The 27,162-nt window shown below is 42.9% G+C and overlaps 1 protein-coding gene across 1 annotated transcript in view; it reads left to right on the top strand.

Annotated features, from left to right (window-relative positions):
- plxnd1 (plexin D1) overlaps positions 1-27,162 on the top strand; it is a 64,023-nt gene that overhangs the window by 15,363 nt on the left and 21,498 nt on the right. Inside the window, exons 6-18 of the mRNA XM_034591561.1 lie at positions 3,156-3,333; positions 3,580-3,688; positions 9,145-9,244; positions 10,648-10,746; positions 12,331-12,420; positions 12,534-12,642; positions 13,717-13,874; positions 17,269-17,414; positions 22,216-22,321; positions 23,667-23,806; positions 24,310-24,489; positions 24,910-24,994; positions 25,409-25,678. Coding sequence (XP_034447452.1) covers positions 3,156-3,333; positions 3,580-3,688; positions 9,145-9,244; positions 10,648-10,746; positions 12,331-12,420; positions 12,534-12,642; positions 13,717-13,874; positions 17,269-17,414; positions 22,216-22,321; positions 23,667-23,806; positions 24,310-24,489; positions 24,910-24,994; positions 25,409-25,678 — 1,770 coding nt within the window. The remainder of the gene's footprint in view (positions 1-3,155; positions 3,334-3,579; positions 3,689-9,144; positions 9,245-10,647; positions 10,747-12,330; positions 12,421-12,533; positions 12,643-13,716; positions 13,875-17,268; positions 17,415-22,215; positions 22,322-23,666; positions 23,807-24,309; positions 24,490-24,909; positions 24,995-25,408; positions 25,679-27,162) is intronic.

Below are 27,162 nucleotides of genomic sequence, written 5' to 3' on the forward strand. Positions count from 1 at the left end.
GATGTCTCATGACCACCACCACCACTACTATTATTATACACCCTATTATTATTATTACCCTGCTGATAAAGTCATGCCAATACTGTGTGCTGTTGCAGCTGCCTCCACTACCCTACCCCTCTCCTGAATAGTATGTTCTAGCTTTTTGGTAAAGTTGATTGAATACTTACAGTATACTCCCGAGATAATGAGCGGTACCAACAAATCAGAAACGTGCATCAACATTATTTTGCCCACACTAGGTTTCAAAGAAAAGCCAGAGACTATATTGTATTAAGTCACTCTGTCAGTCCCACACTGGGTCTGGGGGTCTGCAGCTGCCTGTAGCCGCTACAGACATCTTCACCGAGCGGACAGGACGACTGATGATTTTACCCCGGGAGAGCAGCATGAAAGCGAGAAGTGCTCACTCTGCAGTTTCTTCTGGGGACGTTTCAGTCCCCAGTGGCTGACTGACTCAGACACTGGCTGATGAAAAAAAATAGATGGAGGCAATACATACAGTACATGCTTGTGGTGGTGTGTTTATGGTCTACTTTCCTGGACTGTAAAATACCCTCTAGTTCTATCATCAAAGACATTTTTTACTAGATTCTTCAGAGTGTTGAGACTGTTTCAGGAGAGTGTGTTGATGAAAATTAAACTTAGGTACAAACATTTTCTGTGTTTTCAAAATGAAATTTGCAAAAGTTGAGGGTTGACTTTTCCTGTTTATACAAAATGTTAAAGTACAGTCATTACTTCAATTTCAAATTGCAAAAGTACACTCTAATAAAGATTTGTATATAGTAACTATAAACTGTAGTAATATGTTAATATTAATGCATTATTATTATTATTATTATTATTCATAATATTATTATTCATATGATCAGGAACATGAATTGCCACAGCCACCCTAATGTGAGTCTCTGTGGCATTAATACAAAAGTGTGATGAGCAACACTTTCATCTGCTTCACCTTCACCTTTTACAGTGTGAGTTTTCAATGCAGAGAAACTGTCAAGTGAAAGTTACTGTGCATTCACTGGCTCCTCGAAAGGTCCCATTTCATTGAGTTGTGAAGTCGTTCCAACTTCAGTGTGTTCATGTGCTTTGAAGTCAGAATGTGGAAAAAACATAGATGCTGTAAACAACGTGTTGTATATTTCTGTCTACAGCAATCAAACAATAACCTGACACCTCTTTTCAATATTTGCATAATAACAAAGATGATCAGTTGTGACAGGCATATAAATATTTTTTTAAAGATCATAAAAAGTCTGGTGTTGGGCGCTTGTGAAAGATAGATGTGCAGTTTACCAGTGACAAAATGTAACATTTGACATTCAAAGCAACTATTTAGAGCTGATTGTAAAAACTTGATGACGTTAGCAACTTGTGCACCAACTCTGCGTTGTGTGATAATCTGTGGGTGGTACTTCTCTCCTGTCTGCAGCCTGTTTGTGTGTGTGTCGCTGTCGCTCATAAAAACTAATAACCACATGTATTTAGCTATTAACTGATGGTGTCTGATCATGAATCTGGATCTTTCCAGTCACTTCAACCCTAATGTCCTGGCTGTGCGTGTTTCATGTTGTGTGTAACAGATTATGGACATATGCACGGTGCACATGTGTTTAAATACGTGTCTCATAAACTCTAAAGCGAATCAACAAACACTAAGTAAACGTCAGTTCTGTTCAGGTCCTAAAGCAGCGGTGGTTATAACTATGCAGCGGCGGGACATTGCTAAAAAGTGAACGTAGCGGAAAACATGAACCGATGCATCGATGCAGAGTCATCCACGTATGCATCGGAAAAACAATTAATTTTCCCACCTCTAGCATTAACCCTGGACTATAACGTTTTTTTGGAAGGAATGGCTACAGGGTAGATTAGAACCTTATGTAAAGTACAATGTAAATCAAAGACAAAGATCACAACGTATCCCTATAGGCATCCAGGCAGGTTTAATAACTCTCCAGAGTGCAATAGAATTTATTCATGGTGTAAACTTGGAGAAATTGAGAACGAGGTTTGTTTCTTGTTTTACTGCTCTGTCTACTAGGACGTAAGGGATGTACTTTTTACTAAAATCTCCTGTTTTTACTTATTTATGTAAATTTCTTCTGGTTTGCTGATCGTGAACAACTTTGTGCTTGAGTTTGTGCTTCAGAAAGTGAACTTGGCAGAGAAGGCAGTTTATTTGTTTAAGACTGAGCCAATAAAGTTTTGAATGTAACGGAAAGTTTGACCACTGCAACTGTGTTGTTCTTGTAAACCCATGAGGGTTGGTGTGACACACATAAAGCAGATAATAACATATGAGGTGTTGTTTTGGATAATTTCTTCCAGTCAGTGAATTGTGTAACAGAAGCATAATCACAGCTCAGTGAAGTCTGACACTTGGAATATATTTGACCTTTAATTACAGCTCATGATGAGACGAGGCTGAGAGACGACAGGTCATTAATTGGTTCATTAATTGCGGATAGTTGCTTGTTATGTAGGTCATTGTGGCTGCTCTGTAATAAATCCAGCAGCTGCCCGATCCACAGGCATCCTCTAGAGTCGCAGGAAGCTCTGCTCAAGGTTGTCTCCCCAAACAGGAAGCAGCAGGCAGGAAGTCAGGGCTTTGGCCAGGAAATGATCAATTCCACCGAACAATGGAGCAGGTTTTTTAGGACTTGTTAGCACACGTTACCGGCCGCCTCAGCTTGTATCTGCTGAGCTCCAGAATATGTCATCTTTTTTTTTTCCTCTTTGCCACCCAACACCTCTCTCTCCTCCTCCATCCGCTTTTTTTTTTTTTCTCACATTGAAATAATTTAAGCCGAAATTCAGTCATGTCAGTGTGGTGTTATGTTTCTCATTATGCGTCTGTCATACTTCATCACATAGCCACATTTAGATGTGAATGTAGCACTGTGCCATCTGTTTCTTCATTACACGTTAGCTTTTTCTATTTCTCTGCCCGAACTCCCAAACAAACTTTAGGTAACGCCAGCACAATTTCCCCTCCACCGAAGACCAACTGTACATACACTGGATTTAAATACACGTGTGGGCATAGGGAACTGAATTTGTGATTAATTTCCATTGAGATAAAAGATCAGCAGTTATTTATATTTATATTTATATTTATGCTCCTATCATAACTTTTCCCAACGTAGGATGTCGGCATCCTGATAAATGGGAGCGTTCCGGATCTGGTCGGCTCCCAGGTGGAGTGTGAATATGGGCCGGGTGTTTCAACAGATGCCACGGTGCACCTGGACTCCGGCTCCGCTCAGATCCAGACTTGTCCCCTGCTCCCTCGAGAAAACTACCAACCGATCCTGCCGGGCACAGGTGAGACTGCAAACAAGCATGCATTTTCAGTATTGCCGGTCCTATTTTTCCACCCAATACTATTACAGTTACTGCATGTGATTCTTTTATTATATAAGACGTTGAGCGTTATTGAAACAAATGCAATTTCCCCTTTTGTCTTTCAAAACGCAGCCAAATCTCGCGATCTACTTTGTGTTATGAAGGCGATACCGACTCGACTGCTTGACACATGCAGCTTTGTTTACATGCCTTTGTTTGTTGCAGATCATTTGACTGTTTCTGTGGCGATAAAAGTGAATGGCACATCTGTCGTATCTGGGAGCTTCATCATCTATGACTGCGAGAGGACTGGAGCAATACACCCCAAGATGTCGTGAGTCACACATCCATTGTCAACGCTGTTTATCTCAAACTCTTGATGCAGTTTGTGATGCTTGGCCAACTCACAGCCTCATTCTGATCCCTTACTTTCAAATTCATTCACTAAGTGGATGAGAAGTAAATACATACACTCTAAACTTCTTTTTTAAGTAGTGCATGGTCCCTCAAATATATCTTGTGATCCTTTGAAGAGCCTTGACCCCTAGTTTAGGAGCCACTGGACTAAACTATCAAATTGTATACAACCACACCCGAGACATTGAGCCACTGGCTATTTATTTGCAGGATCAAATCTTCCCTAATGAGACCTAAATACCAATAAACTAAGATTATAGCTGTCCCTAAACATTGGGCTTTAGCAAGCTGTGGTATAATTTTCAGCCAAATGTCATCTTAAATCTCTGTGGCATTGTAGATGAGCACATATAACTGGAAGGTGAACGACAACAAAGCTTCTCCACTCTGTTTGTCTCGAAGGCCTTTGTCCCTAAAGTCTTCGTCTTGTGTTTTTCCCCCCGCTTCCTCTTTAGGCCTCCGTTGGTAAATACTGGCGACACATCCTCTCGGAGGGTTTATCGTGTGTTTGGTTTGCTCAGGAATTCTCAGCGCAGGATCACATTTTGGATTGATATGCTCTAAACATTAAGCCAAAGGAAATTGGATATGTTTGTCTGGCTGGTCATCTTGATGTGTGCTTTTGTGAAGGACTACGTCTTGTATGGCCCGGTCACAAAAAGGCTTTTCTCATGTCTGGAGGCGAACCAGCTGGCTTCCTTCTGCATGTTGGACCGTGTCAGAGGATCCACCATATCTGATGGGCTTAGGCTTAGAGGGACATAAGCATATGTGTGTGTGTGTGTGTGTGTGTGTGTGTGTGTGTGTGTGTGTGTGTGTGTGTGTGTGTGTGTGTTTGTGTGAGTGTTTGTATGTGTGTGTGATGAGATTGAAACTGTTTGGGTGTGTTCCTTTGTTCAGCTGTTGAGGTGCGAACACAGCAGTTGCAGGTACATGTGTGCAAGACTGCACCCAATATGTGCACACGGCCCCGGTGCTCGGCGAGGTCCGGGAGTGTGAAATTAGATGGTGGTTTGTTGAAGGTGATAATGAGCAAAGTGCCATTCTCACAGGATGAGCAATGGGCTGCAAACTGCGGCGCTGCTATACTCTATCTGATTTTAGTCACTTCAAGCTGTTTTTTTAATAATCCCTGAAGAAAGTCTTATGAGCCACATCCCCTCAACGAAACCAGATAGTGGAGTCTCTTTGTTTTCTGCTTTATGGATAAAAGCCATCACTTAGGTTTTTTCACATGCTGAACTCGTCCCACTATAATAAATCAAGCCCACATTAGAGTGGAAATATCCTCCACGGGTGTAATAAGAAGAAAGTCATCGCTTCATTTATCATTATCGAGGTAAATCTGACAAAACGTTATTTTTGGTAGAAGTTTGAACGATGATTTATCAATGTAGAGGAAGGTTTCAGCTGTAAGGAGTCTCTAGCCGTGTGCTGAATCAGGTTGTGTGTGTTTTTCAGAGAATCTGTGTGACTGTTGGTTGTGTGTGCATGTGTTTGTAGACAGTGCTCCCATGACCCCTTCAAAGTGGTCAGGCAAAGTGTTAATGACAACCAGACCTGTAGCATTCCAGTCTCACCAAACAGCCTGTAGGACAAACCACTCAATCTCCCCTCTCACTCTTTATGTCTCTCCGCCACACGTTTTATTTGTTTTTTATATGTCTCCCTGCGCTTTTCTTTTTTCCCCTCCCTCTCTATCTTCCCCTGTCTCTGTCCGTTTGCTCCACTCGTCCTGTCCTTCTCTGCTGGTCCCCCCCTGAAACTGGTCTTTTCTTCTGGACGTATTTCTCTTTGACAGAGACGTGATTGAGGATGTGTGTTTAACCGCTGTGTCCACTGAGAGGCCCTGAGAGTGCGAGCCTGACTGTGTATTTAGTGCACGTGTGTGTGTGTGTGTGTGTGTGTGTGTGTGTGTGTGTGTGTGTGTGTGTGTGTGTTTGCGTGAGTGGTCATTATGACTTGAGATGGACAATGCCATAGGGTGTTTACTGTCAGTGTCAGGTCAAGCAGAGAGAGTGTGTGTGTGTGTGTGACAGAGAGAGAGAGAGGGAGGTGGGGGGGTGAGAGAGTGAGAACATGTTCATGTGTGGTGTTGTATAGGTGTTTTGGTGAGACAAAAAGGGAGTCAGAGAAAACAGAAAAGCTGCAGCTGATAAGAGCCTTGAGGGGGCCGTCTGCTTTTAATCAGAACACACACACACACACACACACACACACACACACACACACACACACACACACACACACACACACACACACACACGTTTCAATCACGTTACTGCATGCTCTTACACCCACTGTACTCCCCAATCTAGATCCCCTCAGAGAGCTGTTATCACTGGAGGTGATATCCTTCCCAGTGTGGGACATCTGTCTCTTCCCAGAGGCAAAACAGTGGCACACACAATCCACTTACACATGCACACTGCTCATTGGAGGTGTTCCACTTTTAGTGAGGACACACACACACACACACACACACACACACACACACACACACACACACACACACACACACACACACACACACACACACACACACACACACACACACACACTTCAGCATCTTAGGAAACTAAAACTATCTCTGTGGCTTTTTAGTGAGAGTTAATATCTCATCCATTGTAAAGTGTCTTTGAGTATTCTGAAAATGTATTATTATTATTATAATAGCTGTTCATGTTGGTCTTTCTGCTTCGGTCTCCCGTCACACTTCTACACGCCCACCAGACGTTCCTGGACTTTCTCCTTTTTCCCAGGCTGTGGTCGAAAAGTAGCAAAAGAAAATCTTTTCCAAATCACTTTTCTTTGACCTCGATGGAAAACATCCTGAGGTCATGGAAAGATGTGAGGGAGAATTTACAAGGACTTAACAAAGATAACTGTGTCGCAAAATACATCTGACCGGACTTGCACTGGGATTTTCTTTTAAACCATCTTTATTTATAAGACATGGAAGACAAGCACGGTGACAAACTCAGTACCGTACACCTAAAGTTCAAGTAACGTTTCATATCCACAACAGATTCTCAGTTCCGATGAGAGAATATTTTCAATTAACAACAAAATAGATAGTTTCAAAAAAAACAAACCAAACAGAATTGAAATGTTGAGCTGTTATTTGAAAAATTAAATCAAAATAAGGAACTGAGCTAGGGACTTAAGTATTGGAATGGTGACATTTACACTACATGCTGTATATATCACAATTGGGCAATACTAACTTTTTATATTGAAATAATAGGTCATAATGACATTATTTATACTACACTGCTCAAAAAGTAAATACATGCATGTGTTGTTCAGTTACACACACACAGACACACACACACACACACACACACACACACACACACACACACACACACACACACACACACACACACACACACACACACACACACACACACGGCCAAAAACAATACACTGCTTCCAGCTATGTTGCTTTGCAGGCTCATAAAAATAAGGAACGGAGCAACGGACCATGCAAAGTGAATTATACTCAGACTTAGTGTATGGAGTTTCCTGTCATGGGTGCTTCTGACCTCTTTTATACAGTTGTCAAGTGGAGAAAATGTATTTTTGGTGCATTCCACAATGGAGAGGATTCATTGAAAGTACGTTTATGTGTCTAGTACTTTGTTAATATGATGACATTGTGAAAAAAAGGAATTAAATATGCTTGTTCTTGAAGCTTCAACAATACCCCTAACTGCACAGATATGAAAGAGAAAAGAAATCTATAGATTTGGAGCTCAGCCAATTGAGGATTGAGGATTTCCATCAGTTTTGAATTATGTCACAAGAATAAAACAGCTGCTCTGTTGTTTCTACATTCATGTGGCTCTGCCCTAGTGCAACTATAGTGGTGCATCGTTTTAAATGTTGCTGCCACTAGGAATTGCAGGGAAGGCATTAACTGCTTTGCTTTCATAAAGGTTGGTCCGGGGTATCAGATGCTAAAGGAGATAAGAGAGGAAGCTTTAAAGGCCCTTTCCTCATCATTTAAAGAATTCAACCAGCCCTTATCATGGCTGCCACTTAAATACTTCTGGGTCGTTTCACTCACTTAGGAACGTTCCTAAGCAGAAAAAACTATTTACCCTCCTGCCTGCCGGCGGCCCTGCTACCTGTAAGCCTGGTCTTCATAATGAAGAGTAATTTTACTTCTACATCGGCTGCCTGTGTGTCTGTCCCCGCATCATCTTTTGCTCTCGGATCCATTCCCATCATCTTCTTTATACATAATTCAAATTTGATTAAAAAAAGAGCCAAAGTAATTTTCTAACACAGCCGGGAACTGTAGTTTTTAGTAAATGTTAATATAAGAGAAGTTATAGCAGCCGTTTGAGTGAACGTGGGCTCAATTCAAAATAAAGGTTGTCCCTGTTCCTCACAAAATAGACACATGTCTCCCAGTGCAATAATGTGGCTCAGTGATGTGTGTAATAGTTTTTGGACATCAAGAAGTCTACAGCATAGACAAATAAACGTCAAATGTCAGGTTTTAATTACACAGGCAGTATTTGTTAGTAGGACCAAATCATTTGTTGGTTTTGGTCTTTGCGTGGAATTTTTTGACAGTAAGGAAAATATACAATATCACCAGACTCGTCCTTTAACCTTAAACTGGCTCCAAACCATCAAACTGGGTCCAAACAATCAAACATTCCTTTGAACTCAAGGAGACAGTCCTCCCCTCACAAACACAGACCTTTTAAACTTTTAGACTTGTCACAATTCACTCCCACTCAACATATTTCCATATACTGTATGTTGACATGTCTTGGACAAATGAGCATAAATTGAAGGGAGTGCTAAACTGCAGATGGACCTACTTGTCAAAATGTCATCACCTGAGGCGGTGTTAGACTCTAAAAGGATTTCACTAAGATAGAAATGCAGGAGACAGCACACACATTATCATTAACCACTCCAAAGCCCTTTTTATGTGCGCTGTTCAAGGCAGGCATGACGCATCCTTATTCCACCTCGCCATTCTGTACGGTATGGGCCATATTGTTCAAGTATTAGTGTGAGTGACTGAGTTTCTATAGAGAAGTTCTTTGTTTCATCTCAAGCAGATTGGCCCTGTTTGACTTCCGGACTATGTTGTAACTCTGGAATGAATGTGTCTGCTACTGTGACTAATCATCGCTTCCTTTTATTAAAGCTAATCTTTGATGCCTGTAATCAGTTCAGCTACAGTCTGTGTTATACTCCAAATGCATCACAGTCCGCCACACACATATTTACTTCCTGGGAATAGATCAGAGCGAGATACAGGGGGCTCCAGCTTGCCAGATTTGGCAATATTTTATCCTTGTTTCTCAACTCTGTTTCCATGTGTGTGTGTCCCATCTGTGTCAGATGTGTGAGCTGCCTGAGCACAAGGTGGAAGTGTTACTGGGACCAGGAGAACCACCTCTGTGTCTCGGCCAAAGATGACTCAAAGCACAACCTGCTGGAGGTGAGTAATTGTCCCTTTTTCTAATCCATCAACCAAACAAATGCCCAGAGGATCTAATAATATTCAGATCCGTCATCACATCCTCAGACATGATCCAGACTCTGCTGTCCAACGTCTCAGAGCGTCCTGTAATTAAACCGAGTCCAGACGGGTTAAGGCAAGAACAGTTGTTGAAGTAAAATGTCTAAACTACACTAAGTATGAATCTTAAAACCGGCTATAAAATCTCAGGTGGTTCTGTTTTTACAGACTCGTAACAGAGTAATGTTCCATTTAAAGTTCCTCCGACCTCCTCCTAAGTTTCTCTGTCTGCTAGTTTAGTTTGGTCTCCCAGCATGTGGGAGGGTAGATTCACCGTGCCCCTGTTATTGCAAAAGAATTTTTACTGAGAAGTCAAGACTGCTTTTTGCCAGCGAAGAGATAAATCTACACCTACATTTTCAGCTGTGGCTGTATTTATTACTTTGTTTTTAAGTAGGTGACTGCACAAAGGGATTATGTAGGTATGTTTGGCGATGAAAAGCCCCACAAGAGTGGAAAGCAAACGAACCAAATTGTGTAATAGGTTTGGCACGAGCACATGAAAGGGCTGTGAAACTAAGGAATTCATCCAAAACTCGTGGAGCCTCATTGAAACCAATTAAAGCTCTCCCTGAAAACATTAAGACTAGGTCAGCCGTCGTGTTGTTCTTGTTCCCTCTGGAGTTTTATTGCCCTGTCAGGCCCCCTCCGCCTGCGAGGGGCGGCATCCTCTCAGCAGACTGTGACCCTCGGGGTGAGAGTCTGACTGTGCTCAGTCACACTACAGGACCCAATCAGAGGGGAGATGATGTGAATCACAGTCCCTCTGCTCAGCTGCTGGTCAACTGTTCTTCTTCTTCTTTTTAAGTGTTTTACTGCCTTGTGTGTTTAATGCCTTACATCACAAGATCCCCTGAGAGGGAAAAGAGTGCGTTTCGGTAAACAAGACATCACAATCAATCTTTTTGAAATAACATTGAATGCAGTTTCAGACCCCAAGATACAGAGATACTAACACATTAAAACAAAGGAGGCTTTTTCTTTTTAGGTCACCATGGGTTATTTAAAATATACTGTAGGTTCTTTCTTAACATGAAAAAGAAGGTCTTAATGTGGTTCATAAGCAGAAGAGACGTTTTCTTTTCCTGCTCTGCTGAGTCCATCAGGGTGTCCGGCCTGTGGGTCTGTTTTTCTAATCCCTCATCGTCCTTCTATTTGAAGCTATTGTTGTTTCCCTCAGAGCGAGACTTTACCCTCTCATTTCCTCCTCCTCCAGATAAACAGGACAGGTATTTTGGGATTGCGGATGTGTGCAGTGGAGCCATTGTTTTCTTTAACTACTATATGTCACTTCCTGCCCCCTACACCCCATCTCACCACAGAATGCAGCTTCCTGTCCGAGCCTGGTCATCTCAGAGGTACCGCCTACACCATCAGAAATGGCCCAGGACTTCATCATATCCCTGAGCAACATCCTGGAGGTACTACAGACAACCTCCATGCTATGGAGTCGGATCTGGACTTTGTCCAAAATGCATGTTGTGAAAATGATTGGAATAAAACCGAAACATGTGGTGTGTTCGCTTCAAGCTGAGTTAAACACAGATGGACATATGTGTGCGTTGATGTGGGTCAGAGCATGAGCGATGCTTGAGTTTGGGTGATCTCAGTGTTGAGAGATGGAGATGAAAAATGAGAGCGTATCTTTATGCTTATGTTGCTCACTGCTCAGCTGTCTGAGCCCACCATGCCTTGGGTATCTAACTGGGACTAGCTGAGTTGTGTCTTCGTCAGCACACTGTACAATGTGCAGTCGGACTAAGGCAGCACACATGGCAGGGGCTTTATTCGCTCGTGTTCATTTTAAATTCAGCTAGTCCTCTCAGATCAGTTTTTCTAAACGCCTTTTCTCATCCTTAATCCACACGGAGCGAGTCAGACGCTGATCCTGCATCGCTCGATAAGGACACGAGCAGGATCCTCTAAGAATTCCAGTGCTGACTGGTTGCCAGGTGTGGTCAGTCACACTTGCCTAACCCTCGCTGGCCTTTTCAAGCCCTCTCCTGGTGTGTTGCTATGGTGACAGACAATGAGTCACATACAAACTCAGACATGCACACATAGGAGATGTGATACACAGCCTGGATGTGATTGGTCACTCATACTCCTCTTTATTGTGAAAGTTTATACAAAACAATGTTGTTCGACAAGTCAACAGAGAATTCAGTCATATTGAGTGGTGCCATCAGTCAGATGCTTGTTGGATCTGTGGTGAATTTTGGTTTGGTTCCCACGACAATTTTTTATTTTATTTTCATTGAACTACAAACTTAATATAAATAACTTAAAATAACATTGATAAACAGTTCAATGAAAACAAAACAGCAGATGCTTGGAAATTTGTCTTTTCTTCTCAGACTAAACATAAGAACTGAGAACATTTCAAAGTGTTCGCATGTTGGAGTCGTTTTGTATTTTCTCTTTAACAAAAAGTACCTGCCAGATGCAAGTTTAAAAAAAAAATCAAGGTTCTCTTGTGTCATAAAGATTTAGCCAAGACCTGGAGAAGGCGATCAAAGTGGACCAATTAAAGCCGGCTGGATTCACTGGGAAATGATTCCCTCTTCTTTAAGTACTTATCCTTTAGTGCTTTAACCTATCTTAAGTTTTCATTATGGTCCTGACGTACTTTTATCAGTTAAACTCAGTACCCATTTTATGAAGAATAAATACATATTCATTACTCTGGTTCCCAGATGACTTTGCAGAGGTGTGGGAGTCCAGATGTTTATGAATATGAATTTTCGATGGATTGCATCTTTTCCTGGCAGGGACAATTATTGAGGGTTATTTCAGTTTCCTGGTCCATTTTCAGATGTGCAAATTGTTACCAGACAATGTTTGGAAGAACATTTCAATGCTGAAGCGAGCTGTCCACAGTTCTCTAATTTCTGAAGACTATAGCAGTGATGGTGTCAGTCTGAGAACGGCATAATATCACAATTTGCTCACTTTTAATTGTTAAAATATTGAACCTTGTTTAAAGTAAGTGCTTTGCATTGCAGGGGGAGGAGCTGGACTGTGACTTTGGGACAGAGCAGCGATATGCGGCCACATGGCTCAACAGCTCAACTGTCAAGTGCAGTGGAGTTACAGTAAGTATAGACAATGATTTATAACTAGTGAGTGAATTTACCAAGTCTGACTAAAGATCAGCTTCTGAGGTTTAAGTCCTGATGGTAAGTTGTTTTTCTTTCTGTCCACGTAGCTGTCCACAAACCAGAGGAGTCAGGTTTACCACCTCAATCTGAGACGGAGAGGATTCTTCAGTAGGCCGGGGGAGGATGTTTTCATCGACAGCCCCCAGCCCATGAAAGGTAAAACATTACACCCATGGTTTTGTAGACGCGTAAAAGAAAGCAGATGAAAAATACAATTGCCAACCTGTTACGCCTCAGCTGGTCGCTCTGCTCTCTTGTACTCGCGCTGTAATTATAGACAGCCGCAAAAACAAGACAAAATCTGACAAAGCTGCCACCGTCGCTCTCAGAGTGCGTTTCACCTGTGCACGGATATTTTCTGATGAGATTGGTGGATTTGATTACACCTGGTAAAAAAATAAAGAATCACTTACAGGGACAAACAGTGTTACACTGCCTTTCGCTTGCAATAATAGTAGTTTGTCTATTACAACACATAATTTACCAACAACTAGTAATTTGCCATAATATCACATTCTCCTACCGTCTAATTACATATAATGATTGTAGGGCATAGGGAGCCGCAGTCTATGGTGTTATCAATGCGTCTTACAACCCATGTCCATCTGTATTGTTGCAAATACAATCTGAGCTCCATGACAACAGCGAGATGATGAAAAGTGCCGTGCGTGTTGTTGAACTTGGCGCATTGTCTAGTGTGCGGCTCCAAGCCAGCCCTTGCCTTCCCCAGTTCCAGATGTGCTGTTCACAGTCCATGTGTCTACCATGTGAACAACGGCCCTGGGCAGCTGCCAGACTCTCTGCGCTGTTATCGGACACGATTGTCGCCTCGTAACATGCATAGTCATCAAATTCTGAAACAACAAACTCTTTGTCACACACACACAATATGCACACAAATGCACACGCAGCGATACAAATGGGAGTTCTCACTGGGAGGCACATTGGAACATGTACACAATCATCTGTTTCTCGCTGGCTTTGTTCTCCTCCACTAGCTGTCTCTTTTTTCCTGGCTTGTTTTTTTATAGCCATGAATATATCATCGCACAAATACTTGTGCTGTTTATTTAGAGCAGGCAGCCCATGTGGTTCATATGAGACTCTTTATGCAAAACGTATCAAAATATTCTTAGTTACTGCACTTTAAGTACATCAGACAGGGCAAACACATTCCAATAATTCTGCGATTGTCTCGTTCTCTCTCCTCAACCTCTCATCTCCTTCTAGTGGAGGTGTACAACTGTGGAGTAGGTAGTTCAGACTGCTCCCAGTGCTGGGGCCGCGAGGATCAGGGCCACCTCTGTGGCTGGTGTGAAAACGGCTGCAGGCCGCGGGATGATTGCCAGCCAATCAGGGATCACTGCCCGGCTCCTGAGATCCACAAGGTAAGATCACAGGTTAAACTTAAACATGCATGATTGTGGACTACAAACGCTTGCATTCATAACCCCCTCCACACACACACATGCACACACACCTCCTTCCTGTAGCCTCCAGGCTCAATTTTGAAGCCATAAAATGGTGAATCATGGGGTCACTCACATGATGCGGTGCCCCCATGCTCTGTCTGTCCAGTGTCAGCTGCTGAGGAGAATGTTTGAATAGTCTCATTAAAGCAGTTCACTCAGTAATAACACTAACACCCACTTAGCCCTGCGCCTCTGGGGATGCAGCCCAGTTGATCTGCAACCACTCAGGACAGCATGGGAAACACCTTCTGTCCCATGTAACTACAGTATGTGTTTAAAGTGTTTGGATTTGGCTATGAAAGCTATATGTGTCGGGTTTTCTGTGTAGAAAACCACAGAAACTAAATGAAAGCAAATAAGAACCATGAGGGATTTTAGATATGTGGTCACAAGAAGAGCTAAACCAGACTGGTAAAGAGAATTAAAGGGTGTTTATCTTTCACATGATCTGACTGCGGTCATGTCGAAAACGGTTGTCGCGATTACCGGAGTTGGCTTTTTTTTCCCTGCTACCGAACTTTATACCAGCGGAGCCACGGTAGGCGGTCACGGGAATCACGGCTCACATGAGACCCAGTTGGCCTCAACATCCTGTAGATAAAACCTGGTCAGCCCACGAGAATAAGCAAGCAGAACAAAGCGGACGGGCACACAAACACTCTGACGCACACACACACACACAAACACTCTGACACACACACACACACAAACAGGCCCACAATCTATCACACAAACAGGCCATATTGAAGCATTCACGATTATCCCTCATTCTTTGTAGCTGTCAGCACACTGTGACTAACAGGATGCTCTATGAGAGTCTAACTTCTTACGTGACTGAAGTTAGATGGGCTGAGATGCCGTATGCGTGGGCAGACTATTGCAATTTTCTCTCTCTCTCTCTCTCTCTCTCTCTCTCTCTCTCTCTCTCTCTCTCTCCCTCCCCCTCTGTCTCCCCCCTTCTCTCCAACTCACTCCCACTCCCACTGGTTCTCTCAGGAGAATGAGTTGCAGAAAGGATAGTGGGGCTGTGGTTCTGTTGGGTGTGTGATGCAATGCTTTGGCAGCCATGTTTTCCCAGAGAATCCACAGGGGTTATAGCCTGAGTGCAAGCCCGCTCTCCCTAAACATTCACACACACTCCGCAGCGGTTCTTTGTTTTATAGTCCTGGTGACTGTGTGTATAGTTTAGATAATGAAGTATTGTTTCCTGGCTCTGCTTTGTCAAACAAACTCTCTACGTTTAAGATACAAGCTCTGTAATGTTAGAAATATGGAGGAGGAGTTTATATATATTAATATATATAATATATAAATATACAAATAAAGGTTTTATTATCTCTGTCAGCTCTATATTCCCATGTTATATGTGTTTGCTTGTCAACTGTTTGAAAAGAAACATTGATTATACCTCAGCATCCAAAACCAGAAGTACCGGGCAAAGTTAATCCATGACATGAAAGGAAAAAAGACAAAGGGATGTGGGTGAGACATGAGTGGTCTGGGCGAGAGGATGGAGAGCTAGTCGGACAGAGAGAGGGTGGCGAAGTACAGTATAGTGAGAAGCCTTTTCCTGTTTTTGTCCTCACGTCCTCCTTGATTAGTGTGATGCTAAGGAACTGGAGTGAGGCGAGGAAGATGAAAGCTCCGACCTCAAAGCGATCTGCTCACAACAAAAAGAAGAAAAAAAAAACATATGGAGTTTATCAGTGAGGTAGTTTATCCCATGCAGATTAGACCTACATATCTGGGGTATTTTTAATTTTTACATACAAGAATATAGAATAATTTAGTCCTTGAATGCATTTCAATAGCACCGCTCACATCCCTAGTGGATTTTTTTTACAGAGGCACATTCACACCCTGTGATCTCCCTGCAGGCCTGGCAGAGTTTGTGCTGTAAATCAAGACTCTCAGACTTGTAAGAGGTGTAAATGAACAGCATGCCGGCTGATGTAGATGTCGATGCTCAATGGCACCACAGAGACACACAAGGTGCTATAAGACGCATAGTGATAATAAATAACTCTGCTTATTGCTGAGCTCTGTAGAGAGGGTGGGAGCTTGAATGTGTTCATACATGCTCACACATCCATGTATTTACATGTGAATGAGAGAAGGTGTGCATGTGGTTTTGGAGTAGTACAGTGCACTTTAAGCAGGCACTGGTTGGCCACACTATCCAAATTCTTAACATAACCACAAAAACATTGACATCATTTCCTGTGGGGTAGATCCCAAGGAAATACTTTAAGTAATGAGTCAGTTTCCAACAGTTTGTTTTCACACGATATTAAACATAATACACTCTTGCTCTATTTAACCACCTCCACTTTTAGCTGGGAAATAGATTGTGTATATATCTGCACTGTCACTCTGACGGGCTTCAGGTTATCTGGATGCAGAGCCAAACCTTGTCCTCTCTCCTAGACCAAACAGAAGAGCTGTTTTCATTCTCAGGCTCGGTCTCTGATAGAGCCAGAGCCAGGATAATAACACTGAGGGGGTCACAGTGACCTCGGCTCAGCCAGGGGGTCATTCAGGAAAAAGCACGTTGGACTTGCTATGCTACAGTGGCAAGATGACGGCGGATAGCTTCTGTCTGGGCGCCGGAGATGCTATCTTCGAAGCTGTGTTTCCGTGGTGATTGAAGAGGTGACAGTCCTCTCCTTTTCTCTCCGCGGCGTCTGAATGGAAAGTTAAGAGACCAAAGACGAGGGCTGAAATGGTGCGTGAGAGTACGCCTCTAAACAACAACAGAAATAGGACTGAGGAATTCAACGAGGCAGACACAGGAAAACAGATGAAAGGGAATGAAACTGCATTAATTCGCCTTGCTCTCTCTCCACCGCCATCAGCATTCGCTCTGCTCTTGGCACTCAGTTCCCTAAATTGCCTCCGCACTCATCCACCTTACCGCTGTGCTCTCCACCTCGCCTCTCCAGCCGTCACTCTCTCACTCTGCCCGTCTCTTGTGGGGTGTGAAGAGGGCTCTTAGGCCGCTCTTTATTTGCATGTGCCGTGGAGGATTAGAGGCTGAAGAGTCTCAGACTGACATGGTTAAGACTCTACATTATGTGTGTATATACGTAAAACGTGTGTCTATTCAATTAGATCTCAGTCTTCAGCCGGAGAACACTTGTCCTTATCTCTCTCTGTGTGCCCCGCTCCATGTCAGCATCAGAGAAAGCATCGCCAATCCCTTAATTCTCTGTCATGTTCATTGGCATCATTAGTAGGATGTTTTAGGGAGGTAATCTACTTTTGAGATCTTTTCCTTCTCGTGCTCATTACTTGACTGTGTCTCTGTCAGATCTCCCCTCTGAAGGGTCCTGTGGAAGGAGGCACCATGCTGACGATAGAAGGGAGGAACCTGGGCCGGAGGGCTGGAGCAGTGAAGGTCCTTATTGGAGATGTGACATGTACTCTCCTGCCCGAGTTCTACTCTGTCTCTGTTAGGTAAGTAATACAAACATGTGTCTGAATTATGATTCACGAACAAGTCCGAGTATGGCAACTCTTTTTTCTTGATTTTTTTTACATCATCTACATTGTCAAAATGACAAGACAGAAGAAATAAGAGATTGTCATGTACATAATTTATATTTAAAATATGCAGCTACGCTTCAGCTAGGACTGGCGAGATGATAGCTGACACAAACACGTTGTCGTGGTAACCTGACATGCTTTCAAGCAGGTGAGTGATCAGGTGGACAGCAGCCAGAGCACGCAAATTAAAGATTTATTACTGTTAAAACAAATCCTGACATGTACAATACATCTCAGTCATGAGCAGAGTGTGAAACCAGAACTCAAATCAGAAAGCACAGTGAACTAAATATTAGGCTAGTGAGCTGTACCTCACGAGAATCTTTTTCCAACTGGGAACAGCGATATTGGTTTAAAAAGTCTAAACTACACAACTGCAGCAAAAATGTAATTTCAAAACCTGTAATACACATGTTACAAAATATTCAAAGTGAAGCTCAAACAAGATTACACATCAGCGTTTGTTTAAAGGTCTTGTTTTATTTATTTAATTTTTCCTTAATTTTATCAGGAAGGTTCCACTGAGATACAATATCTCTTTTGTCAATGATTTCTAGTCAACATGGGCAGCGATGAGGTAAAAAGAAAGTTTTAAACATAGATACAAGCAGGGACAAATCACACACACATACATTGTTTAAAGCAATGACCTTGTTCTATGACATTGACATTGAAAACTGATTTTAACGATTCCAACGATATCTTTAGGAGTGATCCTGCATACAAACATAAGAGAACAGAAAAAGAGAATAGCCACCTTAACCTTCAGGCAGCTGTGGCTCAGGCTGTGGTAGAGGTGGTTGTCCACTGACCATACGGTTGATGGTTCGATTCCTGGCTCCTCCAGTCTAAATGTCGAAGCGACCGACTCCTAGGGCGAGACACTGAACTGTATTATTATGTGTGTGAATATAACTTGTAGTGTAGAGTGTTTTGAATCCACTTTATAAATGTGGTCCATAAAAGCAGCCATATGAGCCAATGATATGTTGCAGTTTGTAATGTAAAACCTTTCATGTAAATGAAAGCAACCATTATTTTGATTACTACACATCCTCTGACAAATCACCATCACAGATCATAAGAATCCACAAGTCTGCCACGTCTTGACAATATCATTTTTTGAGGGTAGAAACATCCCTGCTGCATAGTTTAGTTTTCATGTATTCATGAGGCTAATTTTCACAAATATTATTATGCAGCACACTTCTCATTTTAAATGACTCCATTGCCGTCTCGCCGTAGCTCAGGGACCATCACACTATCACCATGGAGACAGCAGGACCCCGCTCTGATTCTGGGATAACACAGAGCTGGGTGGATGTCAGTAACTCTACAATTACATCCAAACTTCCATTCAGTATCTGTAACGTTCCCCGACTGGAACTGTTTATCTGGTCTTGCTCCACTGAAGCCAGTCATTGTATTAGGACCAGTTCAAGGGAGAGCTGTGGGTCTCACCTGTCACTCAAGCTGCCTGACACATTCCCCCCGAACGCACGGCGAAAACAGCGAATCACATTTCACTCCCTCAGTGATCTCAGCTTGTGTCGTCATTCCTCATTGGCTCCTGAGGTCGGTTGTTATGACAGCGACGCATACCCACATCGCTGGAAGTGCTACTGACAAATCATAACACGTCAGTGCATCCGACAGTGTCAGCACATTTGACTTGCAGGCAGGCACGCACATATGCACTAACACTAGTAAACTTTCCTACTACTATTCTTGTGGGGACCTCTTAGATAGATTTAATTACTTTTGATCCTATTGCATCCCTGCAACTCAAACACTTTGCGTTTACAACCTTAAATTTGTAAATGTATTTAACAATCTTATATTTAATGTTACTGTAGTTGAAACCTTATTTAGAGAATAAAGTCTAAAGATAAATATATTTCACATCCTTGAAACTTGAAATGAGGATAAGATTAAATTGACCTGTTTCCCAAAAATATGCTCATTCGGAACATTTCAATTCAAACTGGTTCTTACAGAAAAGTCACACACACACACACACACACACACACACACACACACACACACACACACACACACACACACACACACACACACACACACACACACACACACACACACACACACACACACACACACACCTGCACATGTGACCTCATTTACTGGGTCTGTTGGGACAGGTGTCTGCTCGTGTGCTGGGAGGTCAAAGGTTACATCTGGGTGTCAAAAGGAAAAACCTGCAGCGCTGGAGAGACGGTGCTCCACTCACTCGTTGTCAACATTTTAATTAATGGCACAGTCAGGGTAGGCACACCTCATTTACTGGAGTACTTCTCTGCTGCCCTCCCTATCATTTTGAGATGACCCTCGAGTGGCCTTAGCCCCTCTGCAATTAGCAGAACCCAGACGACTCTCGGATCAAAACACGCAGACTTGATTGTTGATGATCCTCATCACCAACTCAAGGGGAAATGATCACAGACATCTCAGAGGTGTAGCCAAAATATCGCCCTCTGAAACCCATAATATCTCCACAGAGGGGCTGGGCTGGAATGTGCTCGGAGCAGGGGTCAGTCCAGGCCCTGTCTGTTCCTACTGGGAGTCTGCATCTCTTTTGACAGGGATCACACTGCATCAACATCACACACTGGTTACATACACCAGGGTGAATGTGTCTGGAAGAGTCTTATAAAACAGATTTCACCTTCCAAAAAAAAAAAAAGGCCTGAGAATGTTGAATCTGGGAATCTAGAAAACCACAACACATCTGGAAGGAGGTACACAACCTAACTCAGTTTCCTGGAAAGGCCACTGGACATAGCACCAATATGGTACCTATTTGCTACAGAACTGGACAAGACAATAGACCCTATGTCTACGAAACAGATCATATATCGCATAAGAAATGTATCCTGCTTAACTGCAATCAGCAAAGACCCCCAACATTTAATCTACTCAAACAAATAAGGAATGAAATGTGTTTCTTTTTTTCGAAAAATAAGGGGGCCACTGAAATGTGTGCTTTTACTCAATGCAGAAAAGTTTTGTATAAAACCCCCCAAAAAGGCCTGAGATGATGACAGACACAGAAGTGTTTTAGCATGTTTTCATATTTGATTGCAGGTTTTCAAATGTACACACATATAAACTCAATGTGGGATGCTTGTGACTGTGGATTGTGTGTGAAGGAAACTATAATATCACCATCAGCTCTGTAGCAACCAGTGTCAGATTTAGCAAAACATTCAATGAATTGATCATTTTTAATTGGTCTCTAATTGAAATACACAAAGAGCCCAGTCATTTGTACAGTTGAAATGCAACAGACTTCACACGTAGCTTTTATCTGCTGAGAAGCCTTTGGTCATACTCTTCAAAAAATATTGTTTTTTATGTGTTTTTTTTCCCACAGAATAATTCCCAATACTATTGTTCAATAGCAGAAACCATTTAATATGATGTTTTGTTTTGATAACTGTTTGATCCTCAGCCTGATTCCTCACTTTGGCCTGAAGGAGCCCTCAAGGTTAAGCCCGACTCAGGCTCGGATTTCTTTGAATTCACGTTTCAGTTCATTTTCCTTTTCTCTCTCTTCCCTCAATCAGAACATGTGGAATGATGCATTTTCCTCTAACAGGTGCACGCCTGCACTCGTGGCACTGAATTGACAGGGGTGTAATTTGAATGCAATTAGATTCTTTACCTGATGCTCCATGTAATTAATGATCAGGAATGTGGACCCTGCCAGCAAATTTCAACACACTAATGCAGTTTATGTTTTGAATATTTTTGAACAGCCATTAAGACTTATAAAGAGAATCTGTGATTTAATGTGGCTCATTAAATTCTGCAGTGGTTTTGGGTTTGGCTTTGCTCAGAGTCGGTGTGTGTAGAATCAGGCCTGACATTTAAGAGCACATGTAGATTCAGCTTTCTCCCTGGTCTCAGTTTGAACCCAACCTGCCTCAAATCTGTCCAGTCCAGTCTCATCTCATCGTATGTCCTGCCAGGTCCACCTACATAAAACACACGTCCTCCGCTTACGAAAATCCCCCGCTATTCCTCTGTCAATCATCCGATCACTAGCTGAGAATTTATAACCATGTAGCAGCAGGCACCTGACTAAATAAACCGACGGGGTGTCAGGCTGCAAGGGAATCATGTGAGGTGATAAAGGTTGTGTTCCCCCCCTAGTATATTTATCCCAGTGAGGCCCCGGAACAGTAGATCCCTCTGCCTCGGTACACCGATGTATCGTTAATACGAGATGTCCCTGCAGAGCGTGCACTGATGACACAAGGCTTAATCGCAGCCAGGAGGCAAAGGGAACAAGCCTCGGCAGCTCCTTAATCTCCTCTGTGGTTAGACACATCTGGTCTGAGGAGCTTTGAACTTTACATCTCCTAATATCTGATATCTCAAAGCTTTATTAGATTCCATATGTAAATGCAATATGGTTTGATGAATTATTTCATAACCACCATTCTCCAAGTTTAATTATGTGTCTCTCTTTAGCAGTCGCGATCCAGCTCTTTTATATTGGTTCCTCTCACATGCAATTAATGTTCGAGCAATTCCTTTTTTATATTAGTTTATTCAATAAAAGTTATAAGCTGCATTTCTGAGTTTTCTTATCCACTGTCGTTGTTGTTGTTTTTTTGTATTAACTGATATTTGATTGTAGTGTTAAGACAACCAAACAAGGAGGTCACATTCATTTTGAACTCCCCAGGCTGGTGTGTGTCACTGGGTGGTCCGAGCATGAAAGGACAGACATCGTCCAAGTGGACGTGGACCAGAGCGGGGAGGGGGCTTCCAAGGAGAGCTTCTTTTACTTGGTGAGTCTTCTCCAGCCATCTACCCTCCTGCTGATCTTTGCTTTCTGCTCTTCTTGCCTCTCCCTACACATTCTTCTTCTTCTTCTAAGCTCTCCTGTTTCTCGCTCCCTGCTGGGAAAACCAAATGTCTCATTTGAGTGTTAACAGATGCATTTTATGATTCCGAGGAATGTGAGTGTGTGGGAATCTTCTAACGTTCATCTCAGCTGCGACTAAGCACCATTGTCATTTTGCACTCGCTGCCAGCATAAACAAATATGGCGATTGTTGGAATGTCCCCCTTGCACTGAATCCATCAGTGGTCACAGCAAACTAGCCAGCATTGTGTTAACTGACCTCAACCCACACAGTCTCCCATTGGATTAAGAGTATTCCGCCAGTGGAAATACCCATGCAAGCGCTTTGTTTCTATTGTTTATAGACAAAGAGTTTTTCATAATGTAGTGCTGGAAAAGTCAGCGGCTCTGTCTGTGAGTCATCCCGCAGAGAAATCACCCCGGTCTTGAAGCCCTCCTTGATACATGAGGACCAAGAAAGTCAAGAACAACAAACATTATGCTGGGGTGTTGTGGGAACTCCTCTTGGGCTTCCTTATCCAAACCCTGAGATGCTCAGTGTGAGAGAGGTTTTTACCGCTGGGCTTTGAGGGGAAGATGTGGGAGAAAGGGAAAACAGTTTTCGGAGACAGGATATGTGCCTCTGCCGAATCTCCTTCCTCAAACCTTTATACGGAAACATCTGCCTCCTTACGCCCACTCTGGCACACAAACACTACAATAGGTCTCCTCCATCCGTGCATGCTAAGGAAGTGAATCCTGTCAGTGAGGATAAGAGGTTTCCCTTGAGGCGAGGTTCATGGTGGGGATAGAAAGTTCAGAAAGAATGGGGATGCTGATGCTGGTAGCGGGAGAGCTGGACAGGACTATTCATCTTTGCGTGAAGAGCCTCTGTATGTGCGTACTGTATATGTGTCTGCATGTGCATATATGACTGCGGGGGAATGCAGTTTTTCATGTGCATGCATGAACACTATTGCTTCTCACCCGCAGCATAGCTGTCCTGCAAGCTTGGGCCTGAAGGCCTGGGCTCCAGCAGCACTTCAACATTCTGCAGCGTGGGCTGTCTTCACAGTTTTCTTCACTCATTTACTGTTATAGTCAGCAGCTGTCTCAGCATCTGTAAAGATGAGATATCTGAACATCAAAGCAGGAAGAAAGGATTTTATTGGGTAGCAAGCATCATAAAGAACAAAACACAGTTTAAGGAAGCCTGGGTGTCCCAGGGACAGAAGCTGCAAGATGTTTAGTGAGTGCGATGTCTTGTTTTGTGCTGTGTCTGTGCTCAGGTCCCAAAGCTGCTGTCCTTGGAGCCGAAGAAGGGCTCTCGTGCTGGGGGAACCATGGTGACCATCAGGGGGGAACACCTGGACATTGGTTCTCAGGTCAGAGTCAAGGTCAACAACACACTGGAATGCATCATCACAGAGTGAGTATGATTTATTTCTAATTGCATGTAGTCAGAGTCACTGTGTTTTTTTCTTCTTTCAGGCACATTAAAGAGTGGTCTTAAAGTCTTTGTACTGAGCTTTAAATTACCCATAATTTAAAAAACGTTATTTGCTTTCGTAGTGTTTTTTACATAACTGGTACCAATTGCTGTAACTACAGCTATTTATTCAAGCTGTGCTGCAAGACCTGCTTGAGACTTGCTTTTTTTCAGTTCAAAATATGTGGCTTGAAAGCAAAGTCTTGAATTCATCCCAAGCCTTAATTCATCATTTTTGTGACTGATGTCCAACTCCAAAGTGTCAAGTTTAAAGCCAGCAGCTCTACTCACTGGACTAAAGTTTATTCCAAAGCACTGTTTGTATTAAATTCTTCAAGATGTATGAAACAAAAATTTGATTCTAAGTGGAAACGTTTGTTTTGTATTTATAACTTGCAAACATCACAAGATGTGTGATTACGATGTTTGCCTAATTTTTTTAGGAAAATGGACGAAACCATAGAGTGCACCATGCCTCCAGCCTTGCAGGTGTTCACCGAGTCAGTGTCAGTGTGCGTAGAGTTTGAAAACCTTCCCTGTCAGAGTGCGGAGCTCAGTGCCACATACACTTACGAGAAGAACCCCACCATCAGCTTCATCCACCCCAAAAAGAGCTACCTCAGGTACGTAAACTGCCAGAAACACCACAAGCATTAAAATGTCTTCAAAACCTCAAGCTGGCTGTTTCCAGAGAGTCTCTGACTTAAGTCATTACTGTAATGTTATCCTGATGTGCAGCCTCTTTTCTGTTGTGCTCTAAATAGCACAGAGTGTGTGACAGGGAAGCGGCATCTTTGATAACGTGTTTGCAGATTTTTTTCAAACTGTCAAACTGCTTTGCATTATTATATGGAGCCCTATTTGCATAGCAGTAGGAATGTGACATGTTTTTTATCATGGCTGAGATGTGACTCTTGCGCGTGTGTGTGTGTGTGTGCGTGTGCGTGTGTGTGTGTGTGTGTGTGTGTGTGTGTGTGTGTGTGTGTGTGTGTGTGTGTGTGTGTGTGTGTGTGTGTGTGTGTGTGTGTGTGTCTGTCTCACAGTGGTGGCAGGACCATCACAGTTACTGGCCAGGGTTTTAATCTGGTGCAGAGTGTGACCATGCAGGTGCTTGGAATAGGAGAAACAGTGAGTAATCTGCTTTTTTACCTTTTAAAACTCTTTGAATTGTATGTGGGATTTTATAATTATATAAAACAAAATAAAAAATATGTGTGTTTAAGATGTCTAACTCCCATGAAACCGTAAAGGAAAAGTATTTAGGAAAATGGCTCATCAGATTTGTGTCAAGAAGTCTTCCCTGCCTAGAAATAGCAGAGCAACTAACCCTCCATGCAACTGCTGTAATCTTTACACTTTGGTGTTTGTACAGACTTTTGAGTGAGCTCTAGAGGTTTCCAGCTTTCTAGGCATGTTTTGTTTTCCTCGCACAAAGCCAAGCTTTCTGTTTGCCCCTGCTACATTTTATCAACCATCTGAAGGGTGAATGAAAAGGGTATAAAATGTTTTTCTTAAAGCTGCCTTGTTTTTCTCCCTCTGCAGCGCTGCACAGTGCTCTCCCCCTCCATGATCACCTGCCTGTCCTTGGCGTCCAGCCAGTCCCAGCAGACCACGGTGCAGTTCTTCCTGAACGGAGTCCTCTACACGGGAGATAACCCCTTCTCCTATGACGGCGAGCCAGAAGACGAGGATGGGGAGCCTCATAAGGGTCACTTCCTGTTGGAGTACGTGGAGGACCCTCAGTTCTTCACCGCCAGCAAGGAGAAGCTGATTAAACACCACCCTGGAGAGCCACTGACGCTCATCATCAATGTGAGTGACACCGCTGAGACAGGAAGTTCAGATTAGTGCTTCACTGATGTGTTGGTTTGCTGATAAGTCAAGTAAATATCCGTATGCCTTCGACTAGAAAATTCTCCCGTCAGTCTCAGTGTTGTTGTCCACCCCCTGCTGAATGGGAATACTGCTGTTTTATCGATCATGTATTAATTATATTTTCATAGAAATGAGCTGAGTAGTTTGTGCAGTGGTAAAAAACATAACTTAGGCACTAAACACAAAGTGCAGTCGAAGATGGACCTGTCATCAGTCGTTTCTTCATAAACCAGTCAGAGGTGACGACAGTGCTCTCCACCATCTCAGCTTTCACACACCTCGATTCAAACCCTGCAAAGAACAAGTGAGGGGATTTTTTTTTAAAGGTTGCGTGTTGCTTGACTCCAAAAGCCGCGCTGCTGTAACCTGACTCCCCCCACTGTGAACAGCAGACAGGGCTGAACGTTCCTTTATTCATATTCACACAATCCACAGGCGCATAAAACACATCAAAGGTGTTGAATCCTGTCGGCGGTCTGACGGGGGGGGGAGGCGCGATGGCAACTCAGCGGGTGGTCCTATGTTCCTGTGCTCTGGCTGATCTAAGCACCTGCCGGCCTGGATTCATCACCCTAAAGGGCCAACGGCTGTGGCACCGTACGACACGCACATGCTAACATTACAGACGGGGAAGTTAGAACCGAATCGGCTTCCTCTTTGTGTGTGTGTGTGTCAGATGAGGCCCTTGCAGGAGTTGCTGCCTCAGCCTATCACCATGGGCGACTCATCTGTTGTTTCCTGTTTTTTTTTAAGGAAGGTGGATTCCCATGTAGTGGACCTGAATGTGGGCGAGAGGCTGGAGAGCGATTGAGTGTTTTTGTTTAATAGGGAGTTTGTTAGTGAGCCAGATCCTTTATTAAGAATCTGAGCTGGAATGTGGGTGGGTTTTGTTTGCCTTCATCCTGTTTTGGCCATTAGATTTCATTTTATTGGACTGATGACTTTCAGTGTGAAATTCTGTGCTGTACACAGTATGGGAGTTATTCAGTTTATTTTACTATACGTCTTCCATGCCAGTTCGATGTCTTTTTTTTGGTCTTTTTGTGTCTTTATGTGTGTATTAGATGTGTGTACGCATGCGTGTGTGTGTGTTTTGTCTATGTTAGGAAGCATTTGTTGACAGAGACCCAGGGGGTGGCATCCTGCAGTGGGGACAGGACAGGGCCCTGAGGGTGTAATCAAAGCAAGGAAGCACACTGGGGATAAACATACACAAACGCAAACACTTCCTCATTTTTATCATTCTCATGTTAAAGGGAAATTACAGTAAAAAATACTGTCCTGTTATAGTTTTCAGCAGTATTCCAATCGGCAAAAACAACATTATTTATTCCGAATTATTTGCAGAGATGTGTGAATGCTGCAACATCGCCAAAAAAAAAAGACGGTAAAAGAAATACAAGCAGCTGAATGACCAGACA

The sequence above is a fragment of the Hippoglossus hippoglossus genome, chromosome 7 (genome assembly GCF_009819705.1).
Source record: "Hippoglossus hippoglossus isolate fHipHip1 chromosome 7, fHipHip1.pri, whole genome shotgun sequence".
NCBI lineage: Eukaryota > Metazoa > Chordata > Actinopteri > Pleuronectiformes > Pleuronectidae > Hippoglossus > Hippoglossus hippoglossus.